We start from the raw sequence: 26,642 nt of genomic DNA, 5'->3' as shown, positions 1-26,642 counted from the left end.
CTGAGTCAGCTTACTAAATACAAGTAAAAGAGATGTATATTCCCTAGGTTTAGTATGTGTCGATAACAGTAACTACTTTTTATGACCTGCGCACAGTTACATTTATCAGCTACTGTTCTCTGGATGTAAGTAGGTTACTATGCCTAGAACTCAGCCTTCCCAAACAGTAGACACTCCATTGAAGTGCTACATTGGTCCTCAATTCTAGGTCCATCCTAGTAGCACGTACAGAGGGCAGCAAAGAGAGAATAGGTTATTGAGCATTAATACATGTATTCATACCGCAAAGCGCTATGCAATTAAGCTCTTCTAGCAGCTGGAGAAAGCGTGAATGCGTGAGCTCATAGGCACAGACCAGGCACTGCTAAAAGAAGCTTGCAGTGCTGCAGTTTTATAGTCAAGTTAGTGCTGCTATCAAACATCTACAGCTGTTGTAACTTCAAAGTCCGACTGCATTGGGTATCGCTTGTTTTAGTCAAATAGATTTGATGATATTAACAACTATTACTTCTGCAATTGGAAGCCTAAGAGCATTTATTTCAAACGGAGTACAAGCTGACCTGATGCTTAAGGTTCCATTTAGTTACCGTAGTTTATATATTTGTTTTGGCTCTTCTGCATCGTTTTACAGTTGATCACTCTATTGCTTTGGCTTTTTACATACCTTTTTGTTGCATTTCAGGCCTGACGTCATCTCAAGCGCAGAGCGTGCCAGTGATTAACAGCATGGGTAGCAGCCTCACTACTCTCCAGCCTGTCCAGTTCTCCCAGCACCTCCACCCCTCCCACCAACCTCCGCTGATGCAGCAAGTTCAGAGTCACATGACCTCAAGTCCTTTCATGGCCACCATGGCCCAACTTCAGAATCCTCATGGTAAGAAAAAAAAAACAGTTATCCAAGAGCTTAAAGGGGGCATGGAGAATGGAAGCATAAAATACAGTTTCCCCAATCAAATCCCAATCACTCAGACCGGGGAGAGGTGAGGCACAGCTGCCAGAGCGGGTGTCTCCGTAGCATGGGGCTCAGGGTTAGATTCCTGGCACTGGCTGCAGCTCAGCTTAGCATCATGTGACTCTGGACAAAAGCTCACTTAATCTCCCTGATGCCCCCAGCACCCGGATACCCTTAGGGGTGATAAGTCGCGCTTTACAAATCTGGAATTAATTAATACCTCCACTTAGTCACTACTGCCATACCAGTGTATCGCTTCTGGTGCTTACACCCACTTAGGTAACCTAGGATTTCCCTTAGATTAGAGTCTTCTTCCACAAGGCAGCACCCCCCCACTCACACTTTGGGGATATGTTTCATCATGGGGACACTTCTTGCGAGAAACAAATGTTACTCAGCGGCTCTCTATGAGCTCTGATTTCATATGGTGTATCAGTTTTGCGTGTTGTATGAGGTTTAACGTTGTTCAAATTGCGTATGCTGGTGAACAAGTACTTTATTTTTAATTCTCAATTTCAAATTTTAAAAATAATAGCAATAGGCTTGAGTGACTATGTTCTTCTTACCTATATTTTCACTTGGTCAGTATGTTTCTGCCTCTACTTCTCAGCCTATCGGGTTGTGGGCATTCTTCAGAACCACACAGAACTCTATTTGTTCTGTGCCCTGTGCTAAAAGGTGAAACCAATATGGAAACAAGACCATATGCTGCAGTACCTATCTTACGGCTCGTGTATGATCGCTGCCTGAGTGCTGGTCTTAATTATTTTGTGTTTACCTTACACACTTGATTTAGTTTGTTTTAAGGATCCAGTAGCTGTGGTGCTTGTTAATACAACAGCAGCTTGCCTCCAGTTGGACTTTGTCCCCTCCATCGTGCTTCCCCCAATCGCATAGTGCTCTAGGTCTCTGCTGGGCACCACTTGTCTCCAGCATGGTGCCCTAGATTTTCAGGGCAGCTACAACCCTACAATGATACTGATCTATGGTAACTCCTCTCCTACAGAGGATTGGAAGAGTTGTAGTTCTGCCTTTACTTCCTTGTAATTGCTGGGGGGCCTGTGCCCACACTGCTGCACCTATTTTACTTCACTGGTAGGATGATGGTCTGAGATGCACTTTGAACTATTTCATGTGATTACCTTTCATGTTATTGCTTTAGATTGTTTTAAGTTCCCAGTAGTTGTGGTCTCCAAGCAAGTCTGGTTACCACAACAGGAGCAGCTAGGGTCCAGTTGAAGTTTTTTGTTCCCATCCTGCTTTTCCCACTGAATTAGTGCTCAAGCGCTATGTCTGAACTGGGGTGGTGGAGTGAGCTAAAGAATGATGATTGATTAAACCCAGATCAGTTGACTGGGGGTGAGTGTTTGATTTGCTCAAACGCTCAGTCCATCATCCCCTTTGGAATCGCTTTGTTTGCCCTAAGTTGGCAGGGTATGCCCAGACGTGGGTCCCTTGCTCACTTTGCCACTAGATTCAAGATAGCCTGGCTGATGAGGGTTATGAACCCAAAACCGGTCCCAGGATGCCTGTTTCCGGTCCAGGGAAGACATAGCTTGGCAGTTCGGCCTGCACTGTTCCCATGAGGCACAGGGTCAGACTGATTTGCATATGGCCATGTCTGAACTGGGGTGGTGGAGTGAGCTAAAGAATGATGATGGATTAAACCCAGATCAGTTGACTGGGGGTGAGTGTTTGATTTGCTCAAACGCTCTGTCCATCATCCCCTTTGGAATCGCTTTGTTCGCCCCAAGTTGGCAGGGTATGCCCAGATGTGGTCCCTTGCTTACTTTGCCACTGGATTCAAGATAGCCTGGCTGATGAGGGTTATGAACCCGAAACCGGTCCCAGGATGCTTGTTTCCGGTCCAGGGAAAACATGGCTTGGCAGTTCGGGCTGGACTGTTCCCATGAGGCATAATGCCATGTCTGAACTGGGGTGGTGGAGTGAACTAAAGAATGATGATAGATTAAACCCAGATCAGTTGACCGGGGGTGAGTGTTTGATTTGCTCAAACGCTCTGTCCATCATCCCCTTTGGAATCGCTTCAAGCGCTCTGTTGGGCACACCTCTTCTCCAGTATGGCACCCTATATCTTCAGAACAGCTGCATGCCGGTGCTGAGCAGGCACACCAGCAGATAAGTCCAACTGTGCCAGTCTGTACCTGGATCACGCCCACTGTCCAGAATGTGGCCCTCTGAATACTGTCTCTCTCTTTATTACTTACTCCTCCTCTAAACTGCCTGCTCTTAAGCCCACAGGTAATTCTTGTTGTACTAACACTATCAATGTATACTATTAAGGATCTTTTCTTGTCCGATTTCCATATTTACCACCCTATGAATTGAAAATGACCTTGTAGCGACATAAAATGGCTCCAAATGTCCGCATTTAGGTTCTGCCGCTCGTGATCCAGCCTCCACCACCACCCCTAGACCCAATCTCTTTCTTATTAATAAGAGATCCCTGCACAAACAGTAACATGAAGTCTTTGATTTTATAAACTCTAATCAGCCGGATGCCATTTTGTTCAAACAAACTAGGCTGCAGGACTCGCCAGCCTCTGATACTGCTGCAGTTATGTCACAAGATAACAACCTTTGTAATGTGGCTGGAAGGATAGTGAGGTTAATCCTACTTTCTCCACTAATAGGTGATCCCAAACCCTGTATCACAGTACAGGAGAGCAGGGTGCATCTGTTTCAAAAAGTGCAAACGGGGGTGAGGGGTTAGAAAGAGAAATAGAACGATACCAGTTTTGAGAACAGTGCCTCTTAGAAGGACTGGACTCTCTGAAGTAAAGGAAGGCATAGCGTTGCAGGTGCACACTAGGACTCACTGACAAGAGACGAAATGGAAGAGGCTGAGTAGAGAGTAATGAAAGAAGAGTTGTACAATAGGTAGGATAACAAAATGTGGTTTACCCGGTGTGAGGTGAGGGGTCGCTGTAACTAACCCCAGGCAAACGTGGAAACTTGCCTGAAAACTGAAGATGAGTTGCGCACCTAGTCAGGTATGGTCATAGTCGCCAAACCAAAAAGGGGAAATCCGAAGTCAAGTCCAAAGAGTAGTTTCATAGTTGTTAAAGCCTAATCACAGAGGATATCAGAAGTTAGTGCAAAATTATAGCCGAATCGAAAACCAAAGTCCGTCCAAGACAAAACAAGGGTCAGGACAAGGAATAGAGAGGAGGAAAACTGAGGAATGGAATAACAGGTGCGAAGTAAAGCATCAAGCAGTATAGCTGAAACAAGCGATGCTGCCAGACACGATCGTCAGCGACCACTGACATTTTATAGAGCTCTGCTGTCACTGATCTGAAAGTCAACAACCGGTCCTCCAGTGTCTGTGGCACGTTGTTTCAGACCCAACCCTGGAAGCTAATGTCCTCTATGACTGTAGTTTCCACTGCCCACTCAAATCTCCTCCTTGTGGTCATTTTCCTGACTCTGTGGTGTCTTATTGCTGTTGCCTGAACATGAGATTAAAAAAAACAAATAACATGAGATGTTTGGCAAAACAGGTACAGTTCGTTTAATTAAACATTGCGGCAAGGAGATCAGTTACAGTGATAGGGTCTGAGATCTGTCTCAATTTACAATCAATTTGAGGCATTCTTATTTACAGTTCATTGTATGCCATAAACGGTTCCGGTGATCCTTGTATGGTAAGGAATGTAAGTTGCTGCCTTTGGAGTCATAAATTAATTGTTCAATGGACAATCCAGGCAGGCCTCGAATTTGGCCACTGGGTAACATGTCCAGATGTCTGGCATAAGGAGCACCTGATCACTGCGTGTGCTGTGTTCTGATTGACTATATGTTCCTAACTTATGTGGCATCTGACTTCATGGTGTTTTAGGAGCACGCGTACCCCCTCTGGCCATGTGTGCTTTATTGGCCAATCTTCCCTGTAGAGTCGCTGCGCAGATCTGTGGGATTGATCTAAGGTTTTCTGGCCAGGCATTTGTCTGCCAGCTATGTGCCACCCCTCCTGTGACCTATCAATCAATAACCTTGGGCCTAGGCCTCAGTGCTTGCCCGACTACGTATTTGAGAGGCGGGGTTGTATGTACTGTAAAGAAAGTTATAGCCCCTCCTGCCGATACCTGTGTTTCTGTGAACAGTCTGAATTCTTCTGGAATGTCCTTGTACTGAGCCCAGTCAAAGGTAAAAAATGTTTACCACAAAACGTTTTCCCCGCAGGGAATCACAACGCGGTCGTTACAACGACCGGGTTGTGATTCCGCATACCATTACTCCGCAAGTCGGAACAACGACTTGCGGAGGGGGAGGGGGAAGGTGTTGGATTTAAAATCCAACACCTTCCCTAGTGTCCGCACAGACCGGAGTTGGGATAGTAAATAATACTATTCCAACATCCATCGCACCCCCTCCGCAAGTCGTTGTTCCGATTTGCGGAGTAATGGTATGCGGAATCACAACGCGGTCGTTGTAACGACCGTATTGTGATTCCCTGCGGGGAAAAAGACGGCGGGATGACGACATAGATTCCAGTCAAAACATTCTGCAGTTTTCTTCTCACGAGCTTGCTGCAGCAAAGTGGTCTTCCTTAATGGTTGCTGGTACAAGTCTGGCAGTTCTTCTCCGGCATTGACCAGGGCCAGGTGTACATAAGGATCAGGGAACAGAGTCCGCGGCATCCGGGGACGAGCTGAGTATAGGCAAACTCACCGCAATGCCAGTAGAAATCCATCAGCGTGGAGGTGTCCCATTGCATATCCGGAATGTGCATAATCGTGCCACAGTTCTCATTAATGCCCAATGAAGGCGTTCCGTCGCCACTGAAACACAAGGAATACAGTGTCAGTAACCATACGATTAGGGGTTGCCCCTTCCCTTCTAGCCAAGTTTATCCACTCTACAGGTGGTGCCTCATTTGAACCCAGCTGTTATAACAAATAACTTTTCAATATTTTTTTAAGGGTATTCTGTGTGTAATTGCATGTGTTTTAGTATACATGCAACAAATCACAGTGCAATTTGTTCTCGGTGGAAGTCGTTTTTCTACTGTTTTTAGCTGTTGCACCTACCTCTGTTGCTGAGCAGAGCTGTGCACAAGACACTTTACTTCAGGGCTTCACAACTAGTCCCCAGTCCATTACGGCATGTGCCGATTGTGCGGTGGGACCCATCCTTGCTTTATCAACAACTGGGGAGGATTGCCTAGACCTCTTCAGCCATTTCAGTTAGTGGTCTAGTCCTCCCAATCTCTTCTTTCACTCCTGATAGCCAGAGGACTATTTAAGTCAATTGAGGGTGCAGACGCGCCACTAGCGCGAAGCCGCCAAGTGCCCTGTATCATTCCTCTTCAATCTCTTTCCATTAAAGGCAACACAATGTTGCACCTTTCTTATTCAAGCACTGAGCTAAGAGGTATTAGAGAACACACTATTGCTTCCTGTTTTCAGAGTACATGCAGCCTTACGCCTTATCTCTTGAACAAGACAGCCCCACCTTTTGTAACATTTGCAATTTTAGATGTTCCTTGCCTTTTCCCCAAATAAAGTTGAAAGCATCTGCACATAAGGACTAAGCCCAATCCTTTGAATTTCACAGTTTATTTTGCAATGGCTGTTCAATCCCTAAACATGACACTGAGCTATAGGACTTATTGGACACTGAAAAGCAAGATGTCTGCTTCCGGACATAAACCTGGCTGTATTCAGGAGCACTCCCCTATATTCCGCTTGCTTTCCCTGTAGACAATAAGCTATTCAGGCTTGACAGAGAAAGAAAGGAAGGAGTGTCGCCATTGCCTTCCGTAACTCGATACCAATTTCTTTAGTAGAGTCGCTCCTTGCTGAGTGGGCGAATTATGTATCTTTAGGCTGGAGACATCCATAAAAGGAACTTGGAGAGGGGCACTTATATACAGGCTCCCAGGAACAAAAACGTTTTAGCGACAAACTGATGGATTGTCTAGCCCTCTATATCATATTCTTGCACCGGATAATTTTCTGCTGGTGGAGGACTTTAACTACCGTGCAGAAGTCACTGCCAATCCCGATACCATCCGGCTATGCCCAGACTTGGAATCTCTAGGTATGCACCAAAAAGTGGTCAGACATACCCACATAGCTGGACATACTTTGGATTTATTATTGATAAATGCTTCCAATCTCTCTGTCGATCCCCCCTCCCCATTGGTCTGGACTGGCCACTGTCTTATTAGATTCCACTTTCAAGTGGGAAGGTTCCTTGATGTCAGGACCACAGCACGTAAGCTAATCAGGCATTGGAGAAAAGTTGCGCTTTCCCCCTTCAGATCACACCTTCTTCCTCCATCCCTGACTGATCAGACTGATATGAATTTAGCCTTAGAAGTTTTAAAGAGCGCAGTCATTCAAACGCTGAACAAGGTCGCCCCTGCTAAATTGACCGATCTTAAACCAAAGACTAGGTTGGCACCATGATTTACAGATGACTTAAAGAAGGAAAAAACGGCACTTCGAAAATTAGAACACAATTGGAGGACCTCAAAAACCCTTGAAGATAGTATAACCTATAAAAGGGCTTTAAGAATATATCATAACATCAAAGCAGCAAGGAAATCCCATATTGTTGATAGCATCAGCAACTCTCAAGGTATTTACAAATCCCATAGCTTGCATGGAATCTGCCCCAGCCTCTCAGGTCCTTGCAGATGATCTTGTTAACCATTTTGATGAAAAATAGCTAGAATTTATAATACTTTCGCAAAAGACACCACACCGAGAATGAGGGCTGTGTCCACCTCTACCAAAACTGTTTGCCAAGTTCTTTTGAAGGAGTTTAATAGGTTGACTTCCGATCAAGTCAAGGCACTGATAAACAGTCAAATTTGGATCACCAGAGGACCCAGCTCCACTGTATATTATGGCAACTCTGGCCCCAGGTCCCAGAGTTATTCAATCTCTCCCTGAACCTGGAAACAGTCCCGGGTAAGTGGAAATAAACTAAGGTCAAACCCATTCCTAAAAAGCCCACAGCAGATCCTAAAGATTTAGCAAATTTCAGACACATCTCACTGCTCCCTTTCCTTGGGAAAGTTATGGAAACTCTTAAATACCCAGCTAACAGCTTTCCTGGAAAGTCATTCCTTGCTTGATCCCTCCCAGTCAGGTTTTTGTGCTTTTAGCATGGAAATGGCACTGGTGGATTAGAGAACATAATACTCTCTTTGGATGAGGGGTACTCAGCAAAGATAGTATTATTAGATCTCTCTGCAGCATTTTACACCATCTCCCATTCGGTCCTAATTAAAAGACTGGTGGAGATTGGTGTCAGTGGGCAAGCTCTGGGGGTGGCTGAAGAAATATTTTGAGCGAGCACACCCACACGGAGTTAGAGTCTTTCTGTTCTCGAACCATAGCCTTGGACAAGGGAGTGCTACAGGGATCCTCATTGGGCCCCACTCTTTTTAATATCTATGTGGCCCCGCTGGCACAAGTGACAAAATCTTGTGATTTCGAGGTCATGTCGTATGCAGAGGACATCCAAATTGTCATCACAATGGAACCTAACTCGGATTCCACTAAAGAAAGATTCCATGACTGCATGAATAAGATCGCTTTGTGGATGCAGCTCAACTGTTTGCAATGAACACCAGCCAAACAGAAACAGAAATAGTGCTGTTTGGGAAGGCCCACTCGGTGTGGTCTGAAGACTGGTGGCCTCGGAGTCTGGGCCCAGTTCCCATTCTGAAAGCAGTAGTGAGAAACCCGGGAATTATGGTGGATGAAAACTTCTCTATGAGGGAACATGGGAATGCCATCACGGGTGTCAGCTTTCAGGAAAGCAGTTCAGTGCTTACCGCGTCAAGAAAATCCCTAGTCCAGGCCCTCATAATCAGTCGCCTGAACTATGGCAATTTGCTAGTGGTCGCCATAGCACACGCCATGGAATGAAGGACTGCTCTCCAAACTCCACATGGTACAAAACACGGCTGCACGGTTTATCTGCCATCTTCCACCCCGATCGCCCTCATAACCTATTCTCAGAACCCTCCATTTGCTACCTATGAAAAAAATTGATCAGTGTTCAAACTTCTCTGTCTGGTCCATAAATCTTTGCATGGAAATGGACCTCTCTATCTGCAGGGTAAACTGCAGTGGTTTGCCCTGGCTCGGAATCTCAGTTCCAGCAGGAAGCTCCTGTTACATCCTTGGCGTATCTGCACCAACAAGTATCGGGGCTGATCTTTTTCATACCATGCCCCCCAGCACTGGAATCAGCTACCACAACATTTACATGCTTGCGAAGATTTCAGACAGTTAAAAACAAAAGCTCTCTAAACTTGGCTTTAATACTTATTACTCTTATCAGTATCAGATGTTTTAAACGTCCCCGGACCTGTAGACCTGTAACAGCAGCGAAAGACGCTAAGCAGGGCACTACGTAGCGCTCAATAAGAAATAATAATAATAATATCCACCTACCTCGGTATCCCAGATTTCCTGACATGGGTTGGCCATACTCTTGTTCAACGCTCCCCCCAAGTGACTCATTCCCCTTTTTATCCTGGAGCTGGACGGCACTACACAGGAATTCTATGTCTGGGTCGGTTTGTTAAAAAAGACTGCCCCTGATACGCTAAGGGCGCTAAATGGAGGCGGGAGTGGACGTGTTTGCGCATTGAGTTGGGGTTTTGCTACCTCCAAGAATCTCTTCTCTGGGAAGTCTCAGGGCCAATCAGTATCCTCCCCTGTGGTGCCCTTTCTGCGCATTCTATCCAGCTTGGTTTAGATATCACTAGGCTCAGTGAAGAGATATAGAGTCGTTGGGCTGGTTTCGTACCAGGTCAAATTTAATCCTACCCTGTGGGGTTCTACCTTGTTGGGTTTGATTTTGGCCCTAGTTCTGCATAGAAATAAGTGAAGAAGGCATTTTGCTTTTTAGGGGGCTATTTCTTGGGATAAGTAAAGTCTGTCTGCGCCTACTGAATGCAGAATCAACGAGCAGACTTAACATGACCTGGCTGATGTTTGGGAGCCCACTGCGGTCATGTACTGATGCCATGGATTGTACTAAAGGGGCTGTGTAGTGCATGTGGGATGCTAGTGTTTGGCTTAGTGTAATTGTAGGTGACAAGGGAGCAATCCCTACACAAGCGCTGTGATGATTTTTAACCAGACTCCATTTGACTAGGCAGTTCCTCGACAGTGAATAGGTGTGGTAGCACCCATAACAGACAGAGGGTACATAGAGGTACAATAATACATAACTTTTTATTGGACATTGCATGACTTGGTATGGGTAACAGTTCAAACAAAAAGTCACGTGTCAGTTCACAGTCTTGTCTTGTGCACTCTTTGTCTCTATGTTGATGTTTGAAATAGCAGCTGGGTGGTGGTGCACTTGTAGACTCTATGGTTGACCTAATCGGATAAGAACTTGGTTCATTTGTTAATTCCCAGAAATATTACATGTGCGCCGTAATCAAGGTTTTTTTTCGGGGTTCCTGTATTTTCCCTTAGGGGTGTGTTTTCCACACTCCACTGGTCACGTTTTTAGTGAGGCACCAGAAGGTGGCCCCTGTCGGAGTATCTTTTGATAGTTTTCGGGAAAAATTTGAGGGTGATTATAGGTCATCACACAGGTTAATCTCCTTTATGAGCCGCCGAACCCCACTCCTCCTCCTACCTGGATGCTTGGAATGGTGCAACATATTTATGGAGTGGTCTCGTGAGCATAGGGATGGATCGCTACATAAGTGCTTTACGGGCGAACTAGCTTTTCAAGTACGTGTCTCACTGGGTGTGCGCATGGAGGCGCTGTCTGTTTGAGTTATGTCTTTCAGCCTACATGTGCTCAGGACTGTGCGAAAAGGGAACGTGATGCTTATTGAGTTTTGTTGGTGGTTGCAACATGCCCCAAGATCACGTGCGTGTGTGTGTGTTTCAGTTCTCTGCATTTGGTGAGCAACATGACCCTCCTTTGTGGCATCACATATGTCGACCTTGCCCTTTCTCTAAAGACTTCTTTTTGGGCTGCCCCTGGTAGGGGGGACATGGGTTTCTGCTTCCCTTATGTGCAGCACTTTTTTCTACAGCTACGCATTCGGGTAAAGTATTCGACAGTGGAGATGGATCCTTAGGCATGGCAAGTGCACCGCATAGCACCAGGCAGCCTCGCCTTCGCCCCTCCTGGTGCACGGAGGCACTGTGGTGGTGCCACAGGCTGAGCTCAGCATCTGTAAAGGCACGTGGGTTCTAGCTGTTATAGTCATTGTCACCGTGTGCCTTGCCCCCATTTCCTGATTTGTCCCAGGGGACCCAGCGGGTGCGTGTGTGGTGCAAACAGAACTCTCTTCCTCCTCCAATACTTTATTGGCTATGAGGGCTTTTTCAGCTAGGACATATAAAATAGGTAATATGCCAGATTCAGTCAGTGGCAGGGCGCTCAGGTTATATTTTTACGCTTCTCCCTAGTTTACCATGCGCTTTAAAATTAGGTTCTGATGTAGTCTCTTACCCTCTGTGACGGCTGCTTCAGGATGGACCTCTGCCCCACGGATTCAGCAGAACTTCCAATCAATTGCAGTGTCTGTTCACCTTCCCTGCTGCAGAAATGTGAATCTGTCCCAGCAGGGTCCCTTTCCTTTGGCTAAAGTCTAAATATGAAATGCCTTTGAAAAACAAGAGACAATAGGCGTTTGGAAAAAAAAAGGAATAGTTTGTTTAATTAAACATTGTGGCCATGAGATCAGTTACAGGCATAGGATCTGAAGACTGTCGCAATTTACAATCAATCCGAGACGTTCTTATATACAGTTCATTGTATGCCACGAACGGTTCCGGTTGAATCTTGTATGGTAACGAATGCAAGTTGCTGTCTCTGGAGTCATTAATTAATTTCTCAATGGCTAATCCATGTAGGCCTCGACCAGTGGTTGATTTGTAAAAAATATATATAATCAGGGCTCTCGTCAGGAGGCATCTTGCACCAGCCCATTCTTCCTGTTAGTGTCTTCTAAAACAGAACCAACTACCAACCATGAAAGCAGGGAGAGGATATGGCGTAATGGCCAGAGCTGCAGACTTCGGAGCTGGGGAACCAGGTTTGAGTCTTAGCGTCTGCTCAACAAACTGCGATTCTGCCAAATCACTTAATCTCCCTGTAAATGAATGTGTCCTTAACTGGTGCTCATGAAAAGTGCCAGTGTTGATGATTAAGTGCCGGTGCTGAACACCGGAAACCATAGGTTCAAATTAAGCACTGGCCTCAGCCTTGCGTGAACACACTGTGGCCAGTGGGTAACGTGTCCAGATGTCTGGCATGGGGAGTGTGTGATCACTGTGTGTGCTATGTTCTGATTGGCTATTTTTTTTTTTTTTTTTGTAAAAGTTTTATTGTGCAGAGAAAAAGGGTACAAGCACGGGCCTACAACCTCCTGGGCCGGCCGCTAGTAGTCAGAAATGATCAAGCAATTCAAAAACAATGACTGGCCCGCAGGGGCTCCGCTAAATGACAGGAGATCAGGCTGCACATAAGGGAAGTCAGGATACACCCTTTTTACATAAATATCAACAAAAGTAAAGAAAAACAAAAAACAAGGCGAAAAACATTGAAAGGGCGTCTAACCACAGCAGAGGAACTCCACATAGGACCACCCTAGGGTGGTCAATAAAAAGGGGGTCTGAGAGGGAGGGGGGGGGCCACGGGAAAACCAAATCTATACTCAGATGAACAAATTAAGCAAGGAACCCTCAAGGATCAGGGGGACAAGGCAACCTCAGACGTATCCACCAGGGGGGGAGAACAGATAGTCCCTCGATACACATTCCACTGACCCCAGATTCTACCCCACGCCCCCGGTTTACCACGAGCCACATACACCGTCTTCTCCCTGAACATGCACCAGTCCATGTTCTCCTTCCATACGGACACGGTGGGAGGCCGTTGGGAACCCCAAAGCTGCGCAATATCTCTCTTTGCGATCATGTTCCCAAGGGCCGCCCACCGAGCCCGGGCCGCATTATAGTCATTGGGCTCCCACACATTCAGAACACATCGGCGCACCTCCGGCAGCAGAGCGACCCCAGTGACTCGTTTCATAACATCATGCACCTGGCGCCAATATTCCGCCACCTCGCGGCACTCCCAAAGGATGTGGAGAAAGGTGGCACTGAGCCCGCAGCCACGCTTACAGAGCCCGTCGTCGGAAAACCCCATCGAGACCAAACGGGGACCCGTCACATAGACACCATGGAGAATCTTAAGCTGGACCAGACGGAGACGGGCCGGGATGGCAACCTCCTTAGGGGATGACAGCGCAGACTGCCAGTCCTCGTCGTCCAACTCCACCCCATCTCCTGTCCATGCCTCCCGAAGACGCACCAAGAGATCAGCTCGATTATTTATTAGTTTTTTATAAATCAGGGAGATAGTACTGTCGGGGACGTGTCCGTCGAGTATACGGTCCTCGAGAGGCGAAGAAACGGGGACCGTGGTCCCCTCCCCAAAGACTGAGAGTAGGGCGTGCCGAACCTGGGCATAGCGGAAGAACTCCCTTTCACTAAGCTCGTACTCGCTCTGAAGCGCCGCGAAGGATTTAACTGCGCCTTTAACCCATAGGTCCCCCACTCTGCTGATGCCGATCGTATCCCAGTGCTCAAAGCCTTTCGTTGTCCAGAGGCTTCCCAAGCGCTCTGAGGCGAATAGAGGAGTAGCACACGTTAACCGCTCACTCCAGCCCACAGCTACATTCGCCGCCTTCCACACACGTACCGCAATCCTAGTAGGGCCCGTGAGGGTCCTTCCGGCAGATCGAGAGTAAAGCGCTCTGTTATAGTTACCGCCGGGAAGCAGGAATTTATCCATCTCATATGCCGGGTTCGAGCCAGGAGCGTACGTAGCATGGTTAATGGCAGACAGCTGGGAGGCCCAATAGTACCTTCTAATGTCAGGAAGCGCGATGCCCCCGTCATACCAGGGAAGAGTCAGCTTTGCCAAAGCGATACGCGCACGACCGTCCCAAACCAGTCTCCTCTGCAAACTCTCCACTTCCCTAAAGTAGGCCGCCAGAAGGATATCGAAGGCGTTCTGGAGTGCGCAAAGAAATCTGGGAAGGGACATCATTTTAAACAGTGCTGCGCGACCAAGTGGAGACAAGGGCAACTTACACCACCGAGCCGTGTCCGCCCTCAAACGCCGGAGGGGAGACAGGAGATTCTGCTCGTAGCGGACCGTCGGATCCAACGAAACGTATACCCCCAAATATTTAAAGCCGGATTGAGATGTTTGGATCGGAAGCCGAGGCGGCAAGAGAGGAAGGCCACCGGAGATAGGATACACGCAAGATTTGGACCAGTTAATTATCAAACCCGAATTTCTCCCAAAGGAAGTAAGGACATCAAAAAGCACATTGAGCGACTTCCACGGCGAGGTGAGGTACAGAAGAATATCATCCGCGTACAACGAGACCCGATCCTCAAAGCCCGGGGCCCACCGGATCCCTCTGATCGAGGGCTCCCAGCGGAGCCAGGCAGCGAGCGGCTCCAAGGCGAGAGCAAAGAGCAGAGGGGACAACGGGCACCCCTGCCTAGTACCCCTCCCGAGAGCGAAGGGCCGAGAAACCCGCCCATTGACAACAACCTGAGCCATTGGACCAGCATAGAGGAGCTTCACCCAACTAATAAATCCCTCCCCAAAGCCAAACTTCGCCAATACGGCCCAAAGGAATGGCCACTCGATGGTATCAAAGGCCATCGTGGCGTCTAAGGAAACCAATATGGCCGGTTCAGAGAAGTACTCCGCCCTAGCGAGGACACCATGTAGACGCCGCAAGTTGAGCGCGGTATTACGATGAGGGATAAAGCCTCATTGATCCGGATGTATCAAATCACATATAACTCCCAGCAAGCGATTAGCGAGAACCTTGGCAAGGATTTTCGGTTCGGCATTTAGTAGGGAAATAGGCCTATACGAGGCACAGCGGTCTCGTGGCTTACCGTCCTTGGGAATAACAACTATAGTAGCCAGACGCTGGTCGTCGGGAAGGGAACCCCGCTCGAGCGACTCCAGAAACATACGACGGAGGAAGGGCGCGATTTTATCCGGGCGTAGTTTATACAGTTCAATCGGCAGTCCGTTGGGGCCCATAGCCTTGCCCGAGCGAAGGGAACGAATCGCGGTAGCAATCTCATCGACAGACAAGGAGGCATCCATCTGCTCACGGTCCTCGACGGATAGGCCGGGCAAGGCAATATCCCGCAGCAAGAGACGAGAGTCATCATCATCTCTATCAGACACCGGGGAGTACACCGCCCGGAGGTGTTCAGCAAAACACTCCACAATCTCACCAGGGTCAGTCACACACACTCCATCCGAAACCCAAAGCTCCGGGACCACACGATTCACTCTCTCCTTCTTGTCCAACCAAGCAATCAGTTTACCCGCCTTGTCCCCGGCATCATATAACCTACCCTGTTGCTCCCTATACATGCTCTTGGCAGCGTCAGTGACAAGAGATTTATATTCAAACTGCTTCAAGCTGAGGGCATGAAGCCCATCCTGAGTGACACCCGTCTCCAAAGCCGCCTCCAGCCCCGATATTTCAGTCTCCAGCTTCACCACCGCCTCATTCTTAACCCTCTTAGCCTCCACTATCTGGGATAGGGCATGCCCGCGGAGCACCGCTTTGAAGGCTTCCCACAGGGACACTGAGGACAACACCGACCCCTCATTCTCGAGAAAATACTGATCAATCGACTTAACAAGGCTATCACGAATCTTGGGGTCTCGCAAGTACCAAGGGTTAATAGGGGCGATCCGCCCAGCGGACCGCATCCCGGTGTCGAAAAGCAACCACAGTGGGGAATGATCAGAGATACCCCGGGCCAAGTGCTTTACCTCTCGAATCCGGGCAGTCTGGGCCACGGGCATAAGAAAATAATCCAATCTGGAGAGACTCCCATGGGCCCCAGAGTGAAATGTGTACTGACACTGTGTCGGATGCATTAACCTCCAACAATCCACCAGACCGAAGGTATCCAAGAGTCTGCCGAGCCACGCCTGGCAGCAGGGAGGGCCCTGGGCGGGTGGTGATCCAAATCACCCGAAACAACCGAATTAAAATCCCCACCCATGAGCAAAAGACTGTCAGGAAGCTCAAGTAGCATACGACCAAAGTCTGAGAAAGTGGAGTTCTGGAGGCCCGGGGGAACATAAACCGAAACCAAGGAAAGGGACTGTCCCTCCCACCTCCCAGTCAGAGCCACATAGCGCCCTCTATCGTCTAGGACAACCCTGGTGATCTCTAGCGGAAGTGAAGATCGTAGGAGAATGCCCACCCCTCTAGAGCCAGTGGTGAAACCGGAATGGGCCACGAGTCGGTATCCCCCCCTGTTCATGGCATGACAAACATTACCAACCAGATGCGTCTCCTGTAAGAATACCACATCAGGAGTCAAACGACGCAAATACTGCAGCACAACACCCCGTTTGATACGATCCCCCAATCCGTTGACGTTCCAAGACATCAGTCTCAACCCGTCCCCCCCCATCCCCTCCAGTAGATCAAAGGTCCCCCAGCAAATAGCGCGACACCTGAAACTGAAACAGAGCCAATACCTCGCCTTGAAAACAAAAAACACAAATCCAAACAACCCCTCCCACCCACCAACCCCCCCCCCAAATTCAACTCCCCCCACCCTGCACCCCTGCGGTCCAAAAAACCACCCCAACTTGCAGTGTGCCTGTCGCCCTACAAACCCCATTCTACGAAAAGACCCCGGAGGAGGAAAGGGACCCGTCCCTGCCCGCCCCCAACACAGATCATAGTTTTTTTTTTTTTTTTTTGAAAAAGTTTTATTAAGCAATAATTCGGTTACAAGTACGGGCCTACAACCACTCGGGCCGGCCGCTAGGTACAGAAGGAAATCTACACATATCAAAGCTACAATCAGTTCCCAGGGCACTGCCCTGCAGTGGCTCCAGATAGTTCTCGAGGAACAGGAAGCGTAAGTCCAACAATCACAAAAACAAAAAGACAAACAATACACAACATAAGGCGAGTTATGAGGGAAACCAGTGCGGGTCAGGCTCCCCCCGGGAAACTCCAGTCAGGACAATTGAGCAAACCGCTAAAGAAAGGAGTACCGGGAGGCCGGGGACGGAGGGGGGGGGGGGGGGGGGGGAGGGGGTCAAGGAAGATGAACGTCCATATGTAGTTGTTCCAAAAGGCGCCAGGAGCCATCAAGGGTCAGGGGGACATGGCGATATCAGTATCTACCAGGGGGGGCGTACAGATGCCTCCGCGATACGCGTTCCATTGCCCCCAAATTCTACCCCATGCCCCCGGCTTGCCACGGGCCACATACACAGTCTTCTCCCTAAACATACACCAGTCCATATTCTCCTTCCATACTGACACGGTGGGCGGCCGTTGAGCGCCCCAAAGTTGCGCTATGTCCCTCTTGGCAATCATGTTCCCTAGGGCCGCCCACCGAGTCTGAGCCGCGCTGTAGTCATTGGGCTCCCACACATTCAGGACACAGCGACGCACCTCCGGCAGCAGCACAACCCCGGTGACCTGTCCCATAACCGTGTGGACCCGGCGCCAGTAGTCCGCCACCTCGCGGCACTCCCAAAGGATATGAAGAAAGGTGGCGCTGAGCCCACAGCCTCGCTTACAGAGCCCGTCGCCGGAAAATCCCATCGAGACCAAGCGCGGACCCGTCACATACACCCGGTGGAGAATCTTGAGCTGTACCAACCGAAGACGAGCCGGAATGGCAACCTCCTTGGGGGACGACAGTGCAGACTGCCAATCTTCGTCGTCCAATTCCACCCCGTCCCCAGTCCAAGCCTCCCGAAGGCGAACAAGAAGGTCCGCCCGGTGATTGATTAATTTTTTATAAATTAAAGAAATAGTACTATCAGGGACATGTCCATCAAGTATGCGGTCCTCGAGGGGCGATGAAACAGGGATCTTGGTCCCCTCCCCGAAGACCGAGAGCAGGGCGTGCCGAACCTGGGCGTAGCGGAAGAACTCCCTGTCGGTCAGCTCGTATTCGGCCTGGAGCACCGCGAAAGTCTTTACCGCGCCCTTGTGCCACAGGTCTCCCACTTTGCTGATACCAATCGTGTCCCACTGGTCAAACCCCTTCGTGGTCCACAAGCTTCCCAGGCGGTCGGAAGCAAACAAGGGAGTAGCACATGTTAATCGCTCACTCCAGCCCATGGCCGCAGTGGCAGCCCTCCAGGTCCGCACCGCAATCTTAGTAGGACCCGTAAGGGTCCGGCCAGCCAGGCGGGAATAAAGTGCCCTGTGGTAGTTCCCGCCGGGAAGCAGGAACTTGTCCATCTCATACGCCGGATTCAAGCCGGGCGCATACGTGGCGTGGTTAATGGCAGATAGCTGCGAGGCCCAATAGTACCTGCGAATGTCAGGAAGCGCGATGCCCCCGTCATACCAGGGGAGAGTGAGCTTGGCAAGAGCAATACGCGCCCGCCCGTCCCACACCAGTCTCCTCTGCAGGCTCTCCACCTCCCGAAAGTAGGCCACTGGGATAACATCGAAGGAGTTCTGGAGTGCATAGAGGAACCTGGGAAGGGACATCATTTTAAACAGCGCGGCCCGACCCAGCGGGGACAGGGGGAGCCTGCACCACCGGGCCGTGTCCTCCCGCAGCCGCCGAAGTGGACGCAGGAGATTCTGCTCATAGCGAGCCACCGGGTCCAGCGAAACGTATATCCCCAGGTACTTAAAGCCGCTCAGAGATATCTGAATCGGGAGCCGAGGCGGCAGGAGAGGAGGACCACCAGAGATGGGATAAACGCAGGATTTAGACCAATTGATCGTGAGACCCGAATTGTTCCCAAAGGAGGTCAGAACGTCAAAAAGGACGTTGAGTGACTGCCGCGGTGAGGTGAGATACAGGAGAATATCGTCCGCATACAGCGAGACCCGATCTTCGAAGCCCGGGCCCCACCGGATCCCTCTAAGCGAGGGCTCCCAACGGAGCCAGGCAGCGAGTGGCTCCAGGGCGAGAGCAAAAAGCAACGGGGACAACGGGCACCCCTGCCTCGTGCCCCTGCCGAGGGCAAAGGGCCGAGAGACCCGCCCATTCACCACCACTTGAGCCATGGGTCCCGTGTAAAGGAGCCTCACCCAGCCAATAAATCCCTCTCCAAAGCCGAATTTATCCAAGACGGCCCAGAGGAAGGGCCACTCAATAGTATCAAAGGCCATCGTGGCATCCAAAGAAACCAGCACGGCCGGTTCGGAGAGGAACTCCGCCCTGGCAAGGGCACCGTGAAGACGCCGCAAGTTAAGAGCGGTGTTGCGGTGCGGGATAAAGCCGCATTGGTCCGGATGAATAAGGTCGCACACGACACTCAACAATCGATTGGCCAGGACTTTCGCCAGGATTTTGGGCTCCGCATTGAGCAGTGAAATGGGCCGGTAAGAAGTACAGCGGTCTCGCGGCTTGCCCTCCTTGGGGATAACGACTATAGTGGCCAAGCGCTGGTCGGCCGGAAGGGAACCCGCCGCGAGAGAGTCGCGGAACATGCGGCTGAGGAAGGGCGCAAGCTTATCAGGACGCAATTTGTATAGTTCAATGGGCAGACCGTTAGGACCCATAGCCTTGCCCGAGCGAAGGGAACGGATCGCGGTCGCTATTTCATCCGACGACAAGGGAGCGTCCAGCCGCTCCCGGTCCTCAACGGACAGGCCGGGCAGAGCAATATCTCTCAGTAGGAGGCGAGAGTCCTCCTCATCCCTGTCAGTCACCGGGGAGTACACCGCCCGGAGATGGTCAGCGAAACATTCCACAATCTCATCCGGATCAGTCACACACACACCGTCAGCAGCACGCAACTCGGGGACCACACGATTCACTCTCTCCTTTTTGTCCAGCCACGCGATCAACTTTCCCGCCTTGTCCCCCGCGTCATACAATCGGCCCTGCTGCTCCCTATACATAGTTTTGGCCGCGTCAGTGACCATGGACCTATATTCGAACTGTTTCAGGCTAAGGGCATGTAGCCCGTCCGGAGTAACATTCGCCTCCAGGGCCGACTCCAACCCCGAGATGTCAGTCTCCAGCTTCACCACCGCCTCGCTCCTAACCTTCTTGGCCACCACTATCTGGGCGAGGGCGTGTCCGCGTATCACAGTTTTAAAGGCTTCCCAAAGGGACAACGCAGACGACACCGACCCCTCGTTTTCAATGAAGTATTGGTCCATGGCCCTAACCAGGCTGTCACGAGTCGCAGGGTCCCGCAGGTACCAAGGGTTAATAGGAGCTACCCGCCCTGCAGACCGCGACCCGGTGTCAAAGAGAAGCCACAGCGGAGAATGGTCGGAGATACCACGCGCCAAGTGTCTGACCTCTCGAATCCGACCAGTCTGCGCCGCGGGCATAAGGAAGTAGTCCAGCCTAGAGAGACTCCCATGCGCCCCCGAATGAAAGGTAAACTGACACTGGGTCGGATGCATTAGTCTCCAACTATCCACCAAGCCGAAGGTCTCCAACATCCCACCCAGCCATGACTGGGCAGCGGGGAGGGTCCTCGGTGGGTGACGATCCAGTTCACCCGAAACCACAGAGTTAAAGTCCCCGCCCATGAGCAGGAGGCCGTCCGGAAGGTCAAGCAGCATTCGACCCAAGTCAGTAAAGGTGGAGTTCTGGAGACCCGGGGGAACGTAGACTGAAACCAGGGTAAGGGGCTGCCCCTCCCACCTCCCAATCAAACACACATAGCGCCCTCTGTCATCCGAGACTATCCTCGTGATCTCCACCGGAAGGGAGGTTCGCAGGAGAATGCCCACCCCCCTGGAGCCCGTTGTGAAACCAGAATGAGCTACGAGGCGGTATCCCCCCCTGTTCATCGCATGGCAGACATTGCCGACCAAGTGCGTCTCCTGGAGAAACACCACATCAGGAGTCACACGACGCAAATATTGCAGTACAACACCCCGCTTAATACGATCCCCCAACCCATTGACGTTCCACGACATAAGCCTCAACCCGTCTCCCCCCATCCCCTCCAATAGATCAAGAGGCCCGCAGCACGGTTCCCAAATATGGACAAAAATCAATACCTCGCCCTGTAAACAAAAAACACACAACAAAACAACCCCCCTTCCCCCCCAACCCCACCCCAAGTCCAACTCCCCCCACCCTGCACCCCTGCGGGCCAATGACCCCCCCCAACTTGCAGTGTGCCTGTCGCCCCCCTAACCCCATTCTACAAAAAGACCCCGGAGGAGGAAAGGGACCCGAACCCGCCCGCGCCCCTCACGGGTCCTGGTAAGACACAGTATGCAAAAGAAGTAAGACCCAACTGCACAGTGCAAAACCGCAAAAGCAAGGACCAAATGTCAGTCTAAGGGGACCCGTCACCTGCGGTGCCCCCAGAGGGCCCGGGCCGGCCACCCCCGTCCGGCAGCGAGTCCAGCCAGTCACTTGCGGCCACAGGAGAGTCAAAAAAGGCTGTCCGCTCTCCATGCTCCACTCGGAGTTTCGCCGGGTAGATCATCGAATACTTCAGGCCCCGCTCGCGGAGACGGCGCTTCACCCCTTGGAATCCCATCCGCTGTTTCTGGACCAGTTGCGTGAAGTCCGGATAAAAATTGATGGTCGAGTTCTCGTAGCGGACCGGGCCACGGGTCCGTGAAGCCTGCAGAATAGCGTCGCGGTCCCTGTAGTGGAACAGTTTAGCCACGATAGGCCTCGGGGGGGCCCCCGGCCGCGGCCGGCCGCCCGGAACTCGATGGGCCCGCTCCACGGCGAAGAATTTACTTAGGCCAGCCGGGGACAGCTGTTGCAGGATAAGTTCCTCGACCACGAGGTCCACCGGGCGGCCGTCTGAGGACTCCGGTACACCAATGATGCGGATGTTGTTGCGTCGGGCCCGTCCCTCGAAGTCCTCAAGCCGCCGGGCCATATGGTCGTTGACCACTCTAATGTCCCCAAGCGCGGCCCGCAGATCCGACACCTCCGCACCCAGGGTGGAGGTCCGTGTATCAAGGGCCTGGACCTTCTCGTTGGTTTTGGAGAGGTCGGCCCGAATCAGGGTGACATCGATTGCGACAGTGTCGATCTTACGGGCCAGGGCCTCATATTGCGTCGCGATGGTTTCCCTGATGCCCTCGATGGCGCCCATAATGTCCTGCAGGGAAAGTTCCGCAGAGACGGTCGTGCCTCCCCCCGCAGCATCCGGGGAGAGGCCAGTAGCGCCAGGGGGCCCCCTGCCCTGGGTGTAGCGGTCCATGTTGTTGCTCTGGACCGCTCCCCCGCGCAGAGAAGCCTTGGTCTTGTGCCCCTCCGGACCCCCTTTGCCCGCCATGCGAGCGCAGTCTCTCAATGGGACCTCCGATCAAAAGGTGTGCGGGCGCCAGCCAAAGGACCACAAACTGCCGATGTGGGGGTCGGAGGCGTCAGGCCCACCAATAGCAGATGGAAGCAAGCCTCGGGCAGAGGCCCAGGAGGCACCTCGCCACCTTGAGCACGCACGCCAGCCGATCTCCTGAAGGCCAAAATCGAAACCGAAAGCGCTGACTCGGCAACTGGCACCGCGCTGAGGCCGCTGTTGTTCAATTGCAGCCCGGCCCCACGGGTCACCTTCACCCCGGCCACCTCCGCCGGGTGGGTCCCAAAAGTTCCGACGACGACAACTCAGGATTCCCAGGTCCAATTAGAGTTTTAAAAAGAGATATATGATCAGCTGGTCTTCATCTCCCAGATTCCATAAACCAAATCAGGATAATCTCAGGATATAGTCCGAGGAGCAGAAAGGGTCCGGGGAGCCCTGTGCTCACGCGACCATCTTAGATGCGCGCTAGGCTCCTCCCCCACAGATCATAGTTAAACAAAATGTACAAAAGAAGTAGAACCCAGCCGAACAAAACAAAATGTCAAAGTCAAGGACCAAAAGTCACTCCGAAGGAGGCCCGCCACCCTCGGCACCACCAGAAGGCCCAGGCCGGTCACCCCGGTCCGGCAGAGAATCCAGCCAGTCACTCACAGTCGCAGGACAGTCAAAAAAGGTAGTCCGGTCTTCGTATTCCACTCGGAGCCTAGCAGGAAAAAGCATCGAGTACTTAAGACCCTGGTCCCGGAGACGGCGCTTCACCCCCTGGAAACCCATCCGCTGTTTCTGGACAAGTTGGGTGAAGTCCGGGAAAAAGTTAACGGATGAGTTCTCATATCGGACCGGGCCATGTACCCGTGAGGCCTGCAGAATCGCATCTCGGTCTCTGTAGTGAAAAAGTTTTGCGACAATAGGCCTCGGGGGAGCTTCCGGTCGCGGCCGACCGCCTGGGACTCGATGGGCCCGCTCCACGGCAAAGAACTTACTCAGGCCAGCGGGGGCAAGCTGTTTGAGGATGAGTTCCTCAACCATAAGATCCACCGGGCGATTGTCGGAGGTCTCCGGAACACCTATGACTCGGATGTTATTGCGCCGAGCCCGTCCCTCGAAGTCCTCCAGCCGCCGGGCCATCAGGTCGTTGGTCGACTTGAGGTCGCCGAGAGCAGTCTGCAGGTCCGACACATCCGTACCAAGGGTGGACGTCCGCAAATCCAGCGATTGAACCCTCTCATTGGTCTTAGAGAGATCCGCCCGAATTAGCGTAACATCAATGGCCACCGTGTCGATTTTACGGGCCAAGGCCTCGTACTGCTGAGCGATGGTCTCCTTGATGCCGTTAATGGCGCCCATGATGTCCTGCAGGGACAAATCCGGAGGGGCGGACGGAACACCCCCAGCGTCATCCGGGAGAACACTGGCCGTCCCAGCGGACCCTTTACCATGAGTGTAGCGGTCCATGTTGTTGGTCTGGACCGGTCCTCCACGTAGGGATGTCTTGGTCTTACGCCTCTCGGGATCCCCCCTGCCTCCCATGTGGAACCACGCTCGCCGAAGGGGACCACCGAGCAAGCGTCAAAGTGGCACAGGCGAAGCCGACACGAGCCGTACCAGGGACCGCAATGTGGCGGTGCGAGAGGATCAAAGTCAATGGGCACACTGGGTTAAGGCGGAGGCAAAGGCACAAAGCGAAGGCCGAGAAAAACCCCAGCCGCACAAAGCAACTCCACTGTCCAGCCACTCAGAGATCCAAAAGTGAAACCGAAAGTGATGAGACGGCCGCTGGCACAGCCCCGATGCCGTTGTTGTTCAACTATGCCCCGGCTCCACAGTTCACCTTCGCACCGGGCACAGCCATCAGTTGGGCCTCAAAAGTTCAAACCACCATAGATCAGGTCTCCCAGGTCCGATTTGGTTTCTGAAAAGAGTTTAGGGTTCAGCCAACGTTCATCTTCCAGAATCCGTCAACCAAGTCAGGATAAAGTCAGGATAAGTTCCGAGGAGCAGCGAGGGTCCGGGGAGCCCTGTGCTCACGCGACCATCTTGGATGCGTGCTAGGCTCCTCCCTGATTGGCTATTTTCCTAACTTATGTGGCATCTGACTTTATGGTGTTTTAGGAGTGCACGTACTCCCTCCAGCCATGTATGCTTTACTGGAGCCAATCCCCCTTGACCATTGTAGTGTCGCTGTGCCAATCTGTGGGATTGATCGAAGGATTCCTGTCCGTGCATTTGTCTGCCGGCTATGTGCCACCCCACCTCTGACCTGTCAATCAATAACCCCAGGCCTAGGTCTAAGTGCTTGCCTGACTACGTATTTGCAAGGCGGGGTTGATGTGGAGTTCACAACAGGTGAATTTGTTAAGAAGGATGCAATTTCGTTCACATAAATGAATGCATCGTTTCTCATATCCACATCAACTTTTTCCATATTAACATTGCAAAACCTAATGAGCTATCCCAGAAGGGTATTTCATTTTTTACAAAGACTGCCAAGGCAAAACAAGAGATGGGGCAGAAATTGCATTTCACTTCACCTTCTCCTCTATTGAACACCTGATGTCCAGTCTAGCGGAAACTATGCTTTTCTTTCTTACATTGACAGTTTCTACTTCTATCGCGGATGCCCTGATTTACCAGACTCCCGGTCTCTAAATGAATTTTGATACCGCACTTATTGTTGAAAGGGGCCAGGAAATCACTAAGTTTAGCAACTTTTTCATTCCAGATCTTAATTTACACTTCAATGACATCACCAACCATGAAGTCTCTTACGTATCAGACTCCTTCAAGGTTCTCAGGTTTTACGCAAATCACCTTCCAACCAATTCAAATTGCAGGACATTTTTCTGGACCCTATATTATCCAATCTGACTCGGATTAGGGCCTTCAACTTTTGCCTCTGCTTTGTACTGATCACCTGGCAGTTCCTATTTTGCTTCCCAACTCCAGCAAAAAAAAGCCAACTCTAGGGGGAATAGGACGATGACCTCTTTTAGACCATGGTCTAAAAAAAACTTTTCAAAATTAAGGAAACCGATCTTGTATCCGCTTTGTCTAAGATCTTATTCATGGACACCACCAACATCAATGCACACGCCCTCCAGTTTAACAATTGGTTGAATAGTGTGACGGGTGCCATTTTCCACTGAAAATCTTCTCTTTACGTTGGAATAGACCCCCAGCCCCCTGCTATTTGGAAAAACATAGGATTGCCAAATGCCACTGTAGGAAATCGGACAGAATATGGCTTCACGCCTATGCACCTTAAGTCAAAGCCATCTGTAGAAGAGCAATTAAACAATACCAGCAGCTAATTCATTGCACTGGAATCTCATTCTGTACCACCAAAATCGAGTCACCCCTGAACTCCGCTTCCTTCAAATTAATGCCCGACTAGGTACCAGGTGAGACTAAATGAAGAGAAGGGTGAGCAAAATGGACAAATGCTTGTTTGTATAGCAAATTGCAAACACAGAAGCGCATTAATTCTTGCAGTTTCATTACAGTGCCCAAATATGAAAAATATAACAATAAGTCCTAGGGAGACTGTATTACCATGGGGCAAGAGTACAATTTTGTATCGGTGAGAGGTATTTAATACAAGAACATAGCAGGCTCCCAAAAAAGTGGTTTAACACTCACATGTGATGAGTGTGTTGGTGGGTAACCCATAAGAGCAAAACACAGAGCACTATAAAAACTCCATTGCTATTGTGGTAACATACAATGCAATAGTGCTCTGAATTAATTACTCTTGCAAATGTGTTTAATCAGCAGGATCTTTTAGGATAGAGATCAAATTATTTTATGTTGGCATTTTTAAAAAGTGCATTTAACCTAAAGGGCATCCTTCCCCTAGGAGAAGGAAAAGAAGCATGTCCAGCATCAAGTGGGCTAGCTGGAAAGTCAGGTTTTCAGATGTATGTGAAGGGCAAAGGACACTTAAAAATTATAAGGGACCGAGGTAACTAATTCCATGATAAGTAGGTATGAAAGAAAGCAGACACCCGATCTGGATTTCCAGATGCAAGACACTACGACAAGATTAGACAACGTTGAGCACAAAAGGCGTGGAGGTGTACAGTTCTGTCATTTCTTTCCGATGTTGTGAGGGCCAATGTTATTAACGGTGCCACGGACCAAAGAGCATGCTTGAATTGTGTGCGCTGCTTGTTAGGGAGCCAGTGGAGCTGCTGAAGCAAAGCCTCAGTGGAAAACGTGTCGGGTACATTCAGAACTAACCATGCTGTGGAGTTCTGTACGGCTTGCAGCGATACATAAGATAGTGAGTAATGCCTAAATATAAGGAATTTCCATAATCTGGATGGAAGGTGATGAGAGAATGAACCACTGTTTTCTTGGC

The 26,642-nt window shown here is 50.5% G+C and overlaps 1 protein-coding gene across 2 annotated transcripts in view; it reads left to right on the top strand.

Annotated features, from left to right (window-relative positions):
* HNF1A (HNF1 homeobox A) overlaps positions 1-26,642 on the top strand; it is a 123,132-nt gene that overhangs the window by 77,140 nt on the left and 19,350 nt on the right. For both annotated transcript variants that reach the window (XM_085636091.1, XM_085636090.1), the window contains exon 7: positions 683-874. In XM_085636091.1, the coding sequence (XP_085492217.1) occupies positions 683-874 (192 nt within the window). The remainder of the gene's footprint in view (positions 1-682; positions 875-26,642) is intronic.

The sequence above is a fragment of the Triturus cristatus genome, chromosome 11, assembly GCF_964204655.1.
Source record: "Triturus cristatus chromosome 11, aTriCri1.1, whole genome shotgun sequence".
Classification (NCBI taxonomy): domain Eukaryota; kingdom Metazoa; phylum Chordata; class Amphibia; order Caudata; family Salamandridae; genus Triturus; species Triturus cristatus.
This window is presented reverse-complemented; position numbering and strand designations above follow the sequence as displayed.